At 36.8% G+C, this 15,000-nt stretch overlaps 1 protein-coding gene across 1 annotated transcript; it reads left to right on the top strand.

Moving 5' to 3' along the window:
* Window positions 1–12,082: 12,082 nt before the first annotated feature.
* Window positions 12,083–12,892, top strand: LOC137621411 (uncharacterized). The gene has a single exon (XM_068351714.1). The coding sequence runs from the start codon at window positions 12,083–12,085 to the stop codon at window positions 12,890–12,892; it is 810 nt and encodes a 269-aa protein (XP_068207815.1).
* Window positions 12,893–15,000: the final 2,108 nt, after the last annotated feature.

The following is a 15,000-nucleotide window of genomic DNA, read 5'->3' as shown; positions in this document are numbered from 1 at the left end:
AGTCTTTTTGTCATATGTTGTGTCATTTTCGTTTTAGTTCCTTCAACTATCACTTCACATTTATTCAATTATATTAGAGCGTAAACTTATTTTGCATGTATAGTAACTTATTTTTTACCCAGCTTTGTCGTTAATTGGATTTAAAAGAATAATATATATTTTAAATTTTCTTTTATAATTTGAGAGGAATTATTTTGTCTATTTAAGGACCAAATGATCTCTGATATACTTAGTTTATCGGTGTGGTCTTTTGATTATTAAAACGTCTTTTATAGTGGATTTATGTATATCGGAGACTTACAATTCAATATCAAGAGCCCACTTATGGCTGTATCAATGCCTTTTACCCCCAAAGGACGTACTGGTACGTTTCACAAAAGCCATCCCTTTACCCCCATGGACGTACCGGTACGTCCTTGCAAAAAAATGCTATAAAATTTTTTTTTTCATATTTTTGATAATTTTTTGAAAAAATTCAGGCATTTTCCAAGAGAATGAGACCAACCTGACCTTTCTATGACAAACATTAAGGCTGTTAGAGCAATTAAAGAAAAATATACTGTAAAATGTGCTGGGAAAAAAATAACCCCCTGGGGGTTAAGGGTCGGAAATTTTCCAAATAGCCTTTGGGGTAAAAAGGTAAAGGTGCCTGGTTTCAGTTTATAGCTTCATTGGAATAGATGTTCACCAGAAATGTATCAAAGACATTTTCGATTTTGTAAATTATTTAGTACAATAATTATACTTCTTAGATTTGTTAAAATTATATGAAATTTGTTTTGATATTTTTCATATGATTAGGTATTCATTAGATACATGAAAATAATATGAAACATGATAAAATCTTTCCCTTTGAAATAAAACACTTGCTAGAGAGCTATGGTTAACATTTGGTCATAACTGTAATTTTCATTATTTGATAGAAATCTTTATAAAATGAGGGAACTAAGAATCAATTATCTGAACATCTAATCATTGAAGAAAAAAAAAATTCAATTTGATATTCCCCATGAAATATCCTGTTCCCAGCTTTATTTCAGTAAATTACAGATGTCCATAATTATTAATTTACTTTGAATCTCTTACAGGTTGGTTACCGTAACATCACTCCTTCTTGTGAATATCACCGTTTTTAAAACGGTAAAAGTCTGGCAACATTTACTGAAGGATCTTTACCGTTTCCAATGCAACTTTTTAACAGTGTAAAAATTTGCATAGCTCCATATTACCCTACAGCCTAGCTTATCTGCAATGGACATCGATGAATCAGTCATTGCCCCAGTAATAATTTCCAAATGAAATTAAAATGAAAAGTAATTGAGACATGTCTCCTACAGATATTCAAACGGGATGATTAAAAGTATTGGAGAAAAGGTTTCCTAATGTTTTTTTAGCTATCCTGTGTTTGAAGTGATTCTCTGGGATCTAGGTTTGGGGAAAAGGGAGCTATCTTAATGATAAAAGTTTTACAAATTGAAGTGTTTCAAATTCTGATATGTAATCTATTGAAGAAGAAAGGGTGATTAAAGATCAGAGTTAATCACAAAATGATAAACTCTCAGTACATTGGTAGGTGGTCTATACTCAAAATAAGAGAGAGAGAGAGAGAGAGAGAGAGAGAGAGAGAGAGAGAGGAGAGAGAGAGAGAGAGAGAGAGAGAGAGAGAGGAGAGAGAGAGAGAGAGAGAGAAAGAGTACCTATTCACAATCAAAAGCGGTTCTGGCTATTTTTATGTAAGAGGACAATGAAAATTTTTATGGAAACTTTTCCGTAATTTTTAGTGCCGGAACAAAAGTTGTGGAATAGAAGGATGTGAGGAATTTATAGGATTTTTATGGCCCGAACGATAATGGTCTACTTATCATTAGACAGTTTTCAATTTTATCCTTTAGTGTTTTTCCTTCAATTTGATTACCCATAAAGAAGAAAAGGTTTGAGGTGTTCAAATTTTTTTTTTGAAAATTGTACAAAAAAGCCATTGAATGTATTGAATATATTAATCAACATTACGTACTTTCATTCGCTATCGTGTAACAGCATGGATCATTGTAATAAATTGACAAGGTTAAGTACATAATGGTAAGGACTGATATGTTCTGTTTCATCGTATCTCGACTTATGCAATATTGATATCTGATTCAACATTAATTAATTTCCTTGCAGATTATTCTTTTTCTTTTTCTTTTTCTTTTTCTTTTTCTTTTACTTTTACTTTACTTTTAGCATTATTATTATTATTATTATTATTATTATTATTATTATTATTATTATTATTATTATTATTATTATTATTATTATTATTATTATTATTATTATTAACTGCTAAGCTACAGCCCTACTTGGAAAAGTAAGATGCTATAAGCCCAGGGACTCAAATGGTCAAAAAAGCCCAGTGAGAAATAAGAAACTAGGAAAAATATAATACCTTAAGAAAAGTAACAATATTAAACTACATATTTCTTCTTTAAACGATAAAAGCCTTAGCAAAACAAGAGGAAGAGGAATGAGATAGAATAGTGTGCACGAGTGTACCCTCAAGCAAGAGAACTCTAACCTAAGGCAGTGGAAGACCATTATACAGAGGCTATGGCACTACCCAAGACTAGAGAACAATGGTTCGATTTTAGAGTGTCTTTTTCGTAAAAGAGCTGCTTACCATACCTAATATTTATTTCTACCCTTGCCAAGAGAAAAGTGGCCACAAAATAAATACAGTGCAGTAATCCCTTTAGTGAAGAAAAATTGTTTGGCAATTTGAAAGTTGACAGGTGTATGAGGACAGAGAAGAATATGTAAAATTAGAACAGAGAATTCGGAGTGTGTGCAGGCGAAGAGAAAATTAACCATAAGCAGAGAGAAGGATCCAATGTAGCGCTGTCTCTCCAGTCAAAGGACCTCATACTTCTCTAGCTGTAGTATCAACTTTTGCCCGGAAATTTTATTAAGAAGCTGGATGTCATAAGTTCAGACATTTGTGAAGGATCGCCTGATGACAACGGTCACTCAGTATAAATTCCAGGAAGTAATTATTTCCATAGATGATATTTTAGTCTCTGGTGAAGACAAAAGAAAACATAGAGCAACATTACGGACAGTTCTGAAGTTGAAGGAACATAATATTAGAGTAAAAAAGTATCATTCATTCGATAATATATCCCAAAATGGCTAATGTCGCATCCGAGTTTGTCTAGAATTAATTAGTATTCATTGCTATTTTATGATCAAGATATATTAACTTTATCGTTTATTATAAGCCATGTATCATGAGGAGAAAGCATTGAAAATGAGTATTACTAGCAAATACTTGAATATTCATAATGTTGTCTCAGGAGTGTTCTAATCAGTATCAGCAAAGTTTTACTCATGATTTGATATCAACATTCAGGTAACAAGTTTCATTCAACTACACAATGGTGTCTAGTAATTTACCTGTTGTTAGAAAATTTGGTGATATCTATCCACATCTAACCAAAGAGCAACGCGAGTTTACTCTTTCAATTTGATATGCTTCTATATCTTACCTAAAAAAAAAAATAATAATTTCTTCAACATGGCAAGAAATGATTTTAGAACAAAAGTTGATTTGTTACGAAAATTATGAAAAATTATGCAAGAATATATGTAAATTTTCGATCCTTGAAATATGATAGAATAATATCTTCTTATTCCAGTTTTGAATAAGCATCCTCTTTATTTATGATTGAACTAGTATAATAGTAAATTGAAATATTTCAGTATTTTTTTCTTCAAATATATCATTATATATACAATCTCTTGTGTTCCAAGAAATGATACTGCTCTCTCCAAGGACCTTGACTTCTGAGAAAGACTGCAATTTTTAAAACTATACAGTCTAGAAAGGAGAAGAGAACGTTACATGATAATACAACCATGGAAGGAAATAGAAGGAATTACTGAAAACATCATGGAGCTAAAACTATCAGAAAGAGCAAGCAAAGGTAGATTAATAATGCCAAAATCTATACCTGGAAAACTAAGACAGGCGAACAGGACATTAATCCACTACGCTCCAACATCGATAATGCAGCGAATATTTAATGTGCTGCCAGCTCATCCAAGAAACATATCAGGAGTGAGCGTCGATGTGCTTGAGAATAAGCTCGATAAATACCTAAGATGCATCCCAGACTATCCAATACTGGAAGATGCAATATACACCGGAAGATGCATTAGCAACTCTCTGGTGAATACACGAGGTGCATCACACTGAGGTACCTAGGGAAACCGAAAAATAGAATAAGGCAATAAGGCAATCTAGCCAGTATTGTGATACAATTCACGCATATGTGATAATGATTCTATACCTGGAAAATTAGAGTCGAAAATCAAACCTCTAAAGCCGAGAGCTAATTAATTTTGAAGGCAACATTGCCACTGAAACCATGTAATCAGTTCAAGATCCAAGTGGTATTATTTCCGAGTAATTTCCTTGGCGAGGCTTTCCAGTCCTTGTCCCAGAACACATTCTTATTTTACACTACACGAATGATGCCAGAAAATCGAGGTTTTGATATTTTTATCTTGAAGCCTTAACTCGGAAACGAACACTTCCGGGTAATGATCACATAATGGACATGTATAAGAGGGAATGTGTGAAATATGTAAGGAAGGAAATATTGAAAGTGATTTGAAGAGCAGAACTTGAATGATAAGAAAATGATTTTTAAGAGTTAAACTTTCATCCTATATAAATGAAATACACAGAATAAGTAAAAAAAAAAAATATAACTCCTCCAGATATTTCTAAAGTTAAATCGGGCTATATATTTTTACTATTAACTCATTCATATAAGTTCTTATTTTTTAATACAATTAAAATATAACTGAAATGCGTTTCAGTTTTTATATCATCGTAAGTGGTAGTTCATTTTGTTTCCATATGAGGCAATTTCTAATATTAATGTAACAAAGTACTCGTTCAAGGTTTAAAAACTGTATTGGAATTCATTGTATTAACTTCAAGCAGTGTTTGTCAGCATCTAAAAAAGTATGATAACATGATACTGCTGTTAACGGTGATAAACGAAATACGTGAATACATAAAAGTATAAACAAAGCATTATAGGTGAACAATTGGGCAGTGTCGCAATATGGCAAAACAGATAGGTCATGTGGGCTGGACGTGCCATTTGATTCAGGTAAATTCTTCAATCTTAGTCCCAAGCTAATGCATCAAAGCAATCCCAGCTTAGAGTTTAACACACTCACGTCCCTTTTACAAAGCATATAAGAAATATTATTTCAAAACTGTCTTTTTCTATCTATTTTGTCTAGTCTTACATCGGTAATCATGTCTATTATAGAACTGATTATATCCTCCAAAATCATATTTATCATTCCCAGCATTCATTATATGAATGATGCTGATATATTTTGGTGTATTTGTTGCTTTTATAGCCATATATATTGCACGAAAGATTATTGTGGTTTCTCTACCTTTTCGTGATCATAAGGCTATTCACAGAAAGTAACGAAGTTTTTTTTCCCATTGTCCTTATCTCTTTCCTAATCCTGGATTTTCAACAACTCATAATTATTTGTTATAATAATTTTAGTAGAAAATAAATAAGATTTCTATTATTTTAATTTTGGGTAATTACTTCCATAATTAGAAGGTAAAACAATTTCTCTAGAATTAACGTTTATAAATATGTTTAACAGTTTTTTGTAATCTTTATTTTCAGGTAACTCTTTAGTGATTGAAATCTAAAGAGAAATTCCTGTGAGAAAGAAAACAGAATAAGAAGAAATAAGCGTTAATAAAGGAAAGAAGCTTTTAAATATAAATGTTTTTGCAATAAAAAAAAATCTTTCCTTTGATGTAGCGCGAAACAGAAAACGAAGTTTATAGTATTAAAAGTCACAAGCTCTGCAATTCCTGAGATTAATTTTGAGAGTAAACACAAATATTATACAGAGAGAGAGAGAGAGAGAGAGAGAGAGAGAGAGAGAGAGAGAGAGAGAGAGAGAGAGAGAGAGAGAGAGAATTTTATCCCTTCAGAGATGGAACTTTTTCACACACGAATAAGATTTGTTTTTTATGTTACTGGGGCTCCAATTTCAGTAATTGGTTTTCTGAGACACTAAAAAGAAAAAGAAGAGGGAAAAAAAAAAACAATAAATTCAGCGTTGGATATTTTAAACTAAAACCTGCAGGGGCTCCAATCAAATAATATTCTCTCCGTCAAACTTTCTCACGTCTATTTCTCTCTCTGTCTTGGTTTGAATTGAGCTTGATTCTATCTTACTGTTTCTCTAGACACTTTTTTTACCTCTGTACCTCTAATTATTATTCGGCTTTCTTGTTTTTATAACACATAAGCGTCCTATACATAAATACATGCATGCATCAGTATATATATATATATATATATATATATATATATATATATATATATATATATATATATACAAAGTATATATATATATATATATATATATATATATATATATATATATACAAAGTATATATATATATATATATATATATAAATATATATATATATATATATATATATATATATATATATATATATATATATATATATATATATATATATATATTTATATATATATATTATATACAAAGTATATATATATATATATACTTTGTATATATATATATATATATATATATATATATATATATATGTATATATATATATATATATATATATATATATATATATATATATATGTATATATATATATATATATATATATATATATATATATATATATATATATATATATATATATATATATATATATATATATATACAAAGTATATATATATATATATATATATATATATATATATATATATATATACACACACACACACACACACATATATATATATATATATATATATATATATATGTGTGTGTGTGTGTGTGTGTGTGTGTGTGTGTGTGTAAACGCAGGGAAATTTCACTTTCCCCTGTGCAACTTTGAATAACTGTCCCTGGCGCAGTAAAGAAAAAAAGCTATTTTTCGTGGTAAATTCAAAATTTTGTTATTAAATTTCGGCACCTAATAGAAGCTTATGCTTTGTCAAATCATAAGAAAATTACAAATGAGCAAGTTTCCTTCAGGGACAACAATTATATGAGACACTTTCTATGTTTTTTTTTCTTTGTGACGAGCAAAAAAACGAACAATCGGTTCGTTTTCACGCCGCCCTGTCAAGTTAAGTATATGGGAGAGAAAGGTGGGTCTTTCAAACAAGAGTAGTCGTAGTAATGGGACGTGTTTGGGAAAGTCCACATTGATGCCCTTTAGATGGAATTATAAGGTAAGGATCACAGTGTACTGAGATTTATTGACTTTTAAGGGTTGTCAGGGTTGCTGTTTAAATAGCAATAGCTCATTAGAGCTGTTAATACGATGAAATATAGACACATTTGACAATATTGTGAGGGGTTGTGTGCTTGTTTTAACGCTGGCATTCCTTCGGTAGGAACTTGCCAGCGGTCCATGAGTGGACAGAGTTGGACGGTCCTTACAGTGGGAAAGCAAACGGTTTGGTAAGTAAAGGATAATATAAAGAGGTCTTTACAATTTAATGAGGGAAAATAGAGGTTGTAAGGGGTTAGGCTATAAAAAAATATGCCACAGATTGAATAACTGTTTAGTGGAATTCTCTCATGATATTTGTTGCCTATTAATGCTTATTGCATATTTCTTAAAGATTCGATGTATAGCAGAACCAAGGGATTCACCTGCCTAGTGTTATGAAGTTTTATAATCAAGTTATCATACCAGAGGTCTTTATTGGAAATGCGTCTGAAATGTGTGTAATATGAAGGAAATAGAATACAAAAGGAATTACAATTACTGGAATTATAGCAATAGAGTTTTTCCAAAAAAAAAAAAAAAACATTGTTGATTTGAATGTAAATGATAATTTTCTTTAGATATGCTTTTTTTTTATTAATTATAGAATTGTCACTTTGAATTTCTTATGTATGTTTATTCTCCAGTGACCATCGACTAAGAATAAATATGAAAATGTCGACGTGTTTAACTCCCAAACCCACTCAGGGACTGCGCCACAGTCACGAACCTGCTTGGAGGAAGAGTCACGAACCTGGTTCTCTAGAAAGCTGAGTAAACGAACAATAAGCCTGCGGACATCCTACGACTAAGAAGACTGCTAAGTTGTGATGCGCGATTATCTTATTAATATTTAAGATATTGATGAAGTTCATCGAGGAAATTATCCTGTAGTGTATTTTTTGAGAATTGACAATAATCTTTTTTTTTTTTTTAAGATGGAAGAGTTCTGATGTTTAATTACAAATGGCTTTGAAAATTTCACGTTTGAACTTGAGTAGTTTATTTGTGAGGCCTTTTCAATTAGAAAGTGACCAGGAAGAGATGTATGTAGTGCTTTAAGACTTGGAGAAAGTCAGAATGTTAGGTGCTCAGGTCAATATTCATGTATTTTGATATTTGTTTTAGTAACCTCTGATCTTCGATGAGTAACACCTTTATTGAGTATATAAAATGTGTTCCCTTGGCTCTGTATTTGTTTTAGGTAAAATCGTCTATAGGTCCTTATAACAGGTTTAGGTTAATGGTATCACAGTTTTGCATTAATACATAAGCTTATTTTTGTACGTGGTATTAAAATACTTCTTGGAATGTCCAATTTAGAACCCATTCAAATAAGAACTTAGCACGTAACGATACGGTTACATTTAGTCTCGCCTTTTGGTAACCTCTGGAAGTTACCAAATTTAACTTTACTTATTTGTGGATTATCTACATGAAGAAACCCTTTCCAACTTTGGTTACGGGCACTGTCATCGTAAACCAATAATCACCAAAGTTCTCAGTTTGACAGAGGTTCGTTTTCCGCATGCTGTACGGTATTAGAACTTAGATATAACAATGAGGAGCACTAGATGTCGGGGACGCAAGACATTGATACATTTAGGGATTGCTCTCTCTAGAATTGGAGGATCTTTATGAAGTCGCAACATAGGTACTCATTGGTTAGGTCAGCTACGATTCAACAGGGAATTTTGTTAGCCCATAGGGAGGGCCGGAACAGAGCCTAGGAAAATGGAGACTCTAAAGGTTGTGCAATTGAGGGAGGAATTGGAAGCCAGAGGACTGCCGAAAGTGGGAACAAGCCTGAATTGTGTCAGGCTCTAAGTGAAAACCTAGAGAAGGATGGTGTAGAGGTACAGGAGTTTTTGCAGGGACTTAAGGTTAGGCAGGATAGGGAAGTTGATTAGGGCCACCAGGTAGGCAAGTGCACTGAGGAGCCCACTGAAAAAGGAGGACATTTAAATTTAACCCTTTTACCCCCAAAGGACGTACTGGTACGTTTCACAAAAGCCATCCCTTTACCCCCATGGACGTACCGGTACGTCCTTGCAAAAAAATGCTATAAAAAATTGTTTTTTTCATATTTTTTATATTTTTTTGAGAAAAGTCAGGCAGTTTCCAAGAGAATGAGACCAACCTGACCTCTCTATGACAAAAATTAAGGCTGTTAGAGCAATTTAAAAAAAATATACACCAAAATGTTCTGGGAGTAAAATAACCCCCTGGGGGTTAAGGGTTGGAAATTTCCAAATAGCCTGGGGATGGCGCATCAGTCATTGGTAGGCAATCTGTTGCTTCAGGGAGATCTCAACGGTCGTACGCGAGTTCTACAGGGAGCAGGCGCATATTATTAGCCGCTTCTAGAGCCAGGCTGGCAGCAAAATTACTGACGATGAATGAGGTGTAGGCCATAGAGCGAGAAGAAGCAGCGCTAAGATCTAAGAGGGAGAAGCTCAGATTAGAGGTAGAGTTAGCTGAAGTGGAGGCAAAGGAGAGGGTTTTACAAGATTTTGATGAAAATTATAGAGAAATAACTCACACTCCCAGGGAAAGGGATCACAAAAACCCTGATGTAAGTGGGAGTGAGCAACCCATGCGTTTGAATACAGAAGCGCCCGAGATTAGGCTAGGTGGATACCGTAGTTTAGGCCGGAATGACCAAGGGGACTTGAGCAATAAGGAAGTCATGCAGGCGTTAACCTCTTGCAGCCTCAAAAGCTTGATTACCAAGCACGATATAGCTAAGTTTGATGGAGATCATACAAAGTATTTAAGGTTCATACGCTCATTTGATGATGTCTTTAGTAGCCAGTTGACGAATGATAAGGAAAGGCTGAGGTATCTGGATTTATACACTACAGGCAGGCCAAATGAGATAGTGGCAGCTTGCCTCCACTTAGAAGCTTCAGAGGGCTATAAGCAGGCAGAGAAGTTGCTGGAGGAGTGATATGGTAACCTTGAACAAATAGCCACCGTGTTTGTGGATAAGATCATTAAATGGAAATATATAAGGGAAAACGACGCGGAAGAGTATGGTGAGTACTCGGTGGCACTTAAAACCTGCAGAGATGTAATTTCGTGTGTCCTTTATGGCATCGCCGAATTACAAAACCCAAAAACAATGAGGTTAATCCTTAGCAAATTCCCCTCTAGTGTGCGGGATCGATGGTGTAGAGTTGCTGATAAGATTATTAGTGAGAAGAAGAGGACTGTGTTTGATGATTTGGTTAGTTTTTTTGAAGGGGAGGCTAAGGTCTTGAAAAATCCTTTATTTTGGCACCACCTATTTGAGAAGGGCAGAAGGGAAGACACCCCTTGCTTAGGAGAAGGAACAGCACCAAGCAAGGCTGAGTGTTTAACTAAGGCTAAGAAAGTTTCATGTAACAAAATTGCTCCACTTTCATGTTGGTACTGTAGAGAACCACATATGGTGGATGAATGCCACCAAATATCTCAAATGGGACACGAGGATAAACTGGGAGATATAAGGGAGTTGGGGCTCTATTTTGGCTGTCTAAGAAGTGGTCATAGGTCTCAGTATTGCAGAAACAGGAAAGGTTGTAACATATGTAATGGGAATCCTTCAACTCTGTAGCATTGACACCAGGAAGTAGAAGTGGTAGAATCTGAGCGCTCAAATAGGGCCTTAGTGGTTCAGGAGGAAGGTGCACATGACAAAATTGTTATGTTCAGGGCATATAGAGGGAGTAGCATTGGTACAGGAATGTCAGTTGTTCCGATAAGGGTTAGGTCAAGGGTAGGAAGGGAGGTTTTAACCAAGGCTTTCTTTGACAATGGTAGTTCCACATGCTTTGTCTCAGTAGCTTTAATGCAAACCCTAGGCTGCACTGAGAGGCAGGACGTTAAGATGAATGTTGAAACCATCAACGGAATAGGGGAAGTTGCATGCAGCCTAGTCTCGGGATTGTCAGTACTGGACTATGAGGGCAAGACTTGTATTACACTCCCTCCGTTGTTAAGTGCCTCTCGCACACCAATTGATGAGTGTGATGTGGTCAGGGCTGGAGATCTGGAACGCTGGTCACACTTGCGAGAAATTTACATCCCAGAGGTAGATGCTGAGGTGGGTTTATTAATTGGGAACAATGTTCCTCACTTACTCGAGCCAAGGGAAGTTATCAACTCAACACGCCTCCAAGAACCATATGCCGTACGAACATTATTGGGCTGGGTAATATATGGGGCAAAGGACAAAGGGTGTCAAGAGCCTTTCAATAGGATCCAAATAACAAGCAAGCGTCTTGAGTTAGACCGCATGCTGGTTGAAAGTTATAATCATGAGTAAGACGATGTTGCATCTAATAAAAGGGAAATGTGCGCAGAGGACAGGAAATGGCTAGAGATAATAGAGAAAGGGGTTAAGACCATAGGAGGAAGTTACGAGGTGCCATTGCCGCTGTGTGACAATCATGGTCCCCTACCAGAAACAACGGACATCGCATTGTGCTGTCCGCACAGCCTTCGTAAGAAGCTAGTGAAGGATGGTAACTACGCTAAGCAGTATAGTGCCTTTATGACAGAGATGCTACAAAAAGGCTATGCTGAGTAAGAGACCACAGCCAGCCCGGGAAATGTGTGGTATATTCCTCATTTTGGTGTGCAACATCCAGACAAGCCAGACAAGGTCCGTGTAGTATTTGACTGTGCAAGGAATGTGTAGGGTACATCATTGAACGACCTACTATTGCAGGGACCTGATATGGTGAACTCTTTGTTGGGTGTGTTGGTAAATTTTAGGGGAGGTCTATTTGCCTATACAGGAGATATAAATACAGTGTTCTATCAGGTTCGGGTACCAGAGCATCAGCGGGACTACTTCAGGTTCTTTTGGTGGGAAAATAGTTTTGACGAGGAACCCAAAGAGTGGGGAATGGCAGTTCACCTGTTCGGGGCCTGTTCATCTCCGAGCATTGCAAATTTCGTGCTGAAACAGACAGCAAGCGACTTTGGGAATAAATTTTCAGAGGGAGCACGGCACACAGTTGCTAATAATTTCTATGTAGATGACTGTTTGAGAGCCGAGGATCTCGAAGATGCATTGTTAGTCAATTTGTTAGAGGTTAAGAAGCTCTGCAAAAAGGGGGGATTTACATTGACGAAGTTCAGTAGCCCTTGTGTGGAGGTTATGTCATCCATCCCGAGGGAGTGGTACAGTAGGGGCACCTCAGAGTTTATAGATGGATCAGAGTCACATAAGACAAAGGCTTTTGGAGTACAGTGGGACTTGGCCACTGATAAATTGGGTGTCTGGGCAGAGCTAGTTTCAGTTCCAAGGACTAATCGTGATTTGTTGTCAGCTATAGCCTCGATTTCTGACCCGCTCGGTATATTGGCGCCAGCTTTAATCGAGGGTAGGGTCATCATGCAGGACCTCTGCCGATTAAAGATAGCCCAGGAGATGGAATTGGACTATGACACTATAGACCGCATCAAGGCATGGGCAAAGAAGCTGAGCCAGACCGGCGGGATAAGTGTGCCAAGGAACCTGAAGGTTATTCCATGGGAATAAGACTCCCTAGTACAGTTGGATTGGTTCTCAGATGCAAGCATCATGGCTTTAGGAGTAGTGGCACACTTGATGGTCTCGGATCAGTGGGGAAATGTATCTTGTAGATTCATCATGGGGAAGGCAAGGGTATCACCAGTGAAGCATGTTTCAGTGCCCCGCCTAGAGCTTAGTGCAGCTGTACTAGCCGTAAGACTCAGAAGCACTATTCTGACCATGATGGATTTCAGGGTAGATCGGGTCTATTATTGGACCGACTCTACAACTGTCTTGTGATATATTAGGAATGATCAAGCCAGATAACAGACATTTGTGGAAAATCGTGTTTCTATGATAAGGGAGGGCAGTGATCAGAAAGAGTGGACGTATGTTAACTCCGAGTGGAACCCAACAGACGATGCAATACGTTCCAAGCAGTCCGAAAGGTGGAGGAAAGGGCCGGAGTTTCTGTTAAAGGAGGAGTGTTTTAGGCCAACAGAGCTGGCCCAAATGTCAGATGGTGTAGAAGGATTGGAGGTTAAGCGTGAGATAGTACCAACAGTAACTAGATGCTACCAAATAATTAGTTACAGGATTGGGTTGGATATCAGGAAAACAGGTTTGCATGAAATCATCCACTACTACTCCAAGTGGATCAAGTTCCTTAGAGCTTTGGGGTGGTTGTTGCTATATGCTAGGTTCATAATTATAAACATAGGCAACTGCTCAGCGAGCTAAATATGCATTTGTCCACCGAGGTTATTAGCTTGGCAGAGACTGTAGTAGTGCAGGTAACACAGCGTGTTGATTACGAGATAGAGATAGAGAGCCTTAAGAAGGGAGGTATTATTAGGGTTTCTAGCTCCCTAAGAAAGTTGAAACCAGTCCCGAGAAATGGGCGGTTGTGCATTGGAGGTAGGTTATCTTTGGCAAATATCTCTCTAAGTGAAAGGCATCCAATTATGTTGCCGTATAAGGGCCACTTGACCGACATGGTAATCCAATATTATTATGAGCATTCTAACCATATGGGTATAATGCATGTTCTGAGTCTGATGAGGGAGAAATTTTGGGTAGTTAAGGGCAATGCAGCAGTGAGGCACGTGCTGAGCAGATGCATCAGGTGTCGCAAGGCACATGGAAAGGTTATCGAGCAGCTAATGGCTGATCTATCACCTGATCGCGTGGAGTCGGGGAAACCCCCATTTTATCGCACCGGGGTGGACCTTTTTGGGCCATTCTTAGTAAAGAGAGGCAGAGTGCAGATAAAGCATTGGGGAGTTATATTCACTTGCTTCAACATGTCCATGACGGCTCTACACTTGTAGGTAGCCTCAAATCTCCCATCAGACTCGTTCATTAGTGTCTTCAGGCGGTTTTTGGCTCGTCATGGTCCGGTCAAGACGGTTAGATGCGACTACAGCACTAATATTGTGAGATCCCGAAAAGTTCTCGACTCCAGTTACGAGTTCTTGGCAGGAAACAAGGTGAGAAATGAGTTGCTCCGGTGTGGGATGGAATTTATTTTTAATCCTCCGGGCGCCTCACATTCTTGAGTAGCATGGGAACGGTTGATTGGTACTGTGAGGAGGGTCCTAGATATAGTCTGAATAACACAGCAATTGGATTATGAAGGGCTATGCACACTCTTTTGTGAAGTGGAGGCAACGGTTAACAGTAGGCCCCTTACCGTCGGCACCTCAGAGAGTAGAGACCCGGCTCCACACACACCGAACAAGCTTTTAAACATGGGAGATTCACCTGTACGCTGCGACATTGCAATAGGTAGCCACTCTAAGCAAAAATGGAAGCAGGTGCAGCATATGGACGAGCAGTTCTGGGCCCGTTGGAAACGTGAATACCTGTTAGGGTTACAACAGCGACAGAAATGGTTGAAAGAGCGACGAAACGTCAGGGTAGGAGATGTAGTCCTTATGGTCAAGGAGAATGAAGCGAGCTGCCATTAGCCATTGGCTAGAGTAGTGCAGACTAAAGTAGGGAAAGATGGTTTGTTGAGGACGGTGACTGCCAGAAGGGAGGACAAGGAGTAAAACAGACCGTTATCGAAACTTGTTTCAAGTTTGGATGAAGAGAGGGATCTAGTGGGCATTACTGAGCAATAGGTGTTGAAC

The sequence above is a fragment of the Palaemon carinicauda genome, chromosome 2 (assembly GCF_036898095.1).
Source record: "Palaemon carinicauda isolate YSFRI2023 chromosome 2, ASM3689809v2, whole genome shotgun sequence".
In the NCBI taxonomy this organism is placed as follows: domain Eukaryota; kingdom Metazoa; phylum Arthropoda; class Malacostraca; order Decapoda; family Palaemonidae; genus Palaemon; species Palaemon carinicauda.
The sequence above is the reverse complement of the archived record's forward strand: the minus strand, read 5'-3'. Positions and strand labels throughout refer to the sequence as shown.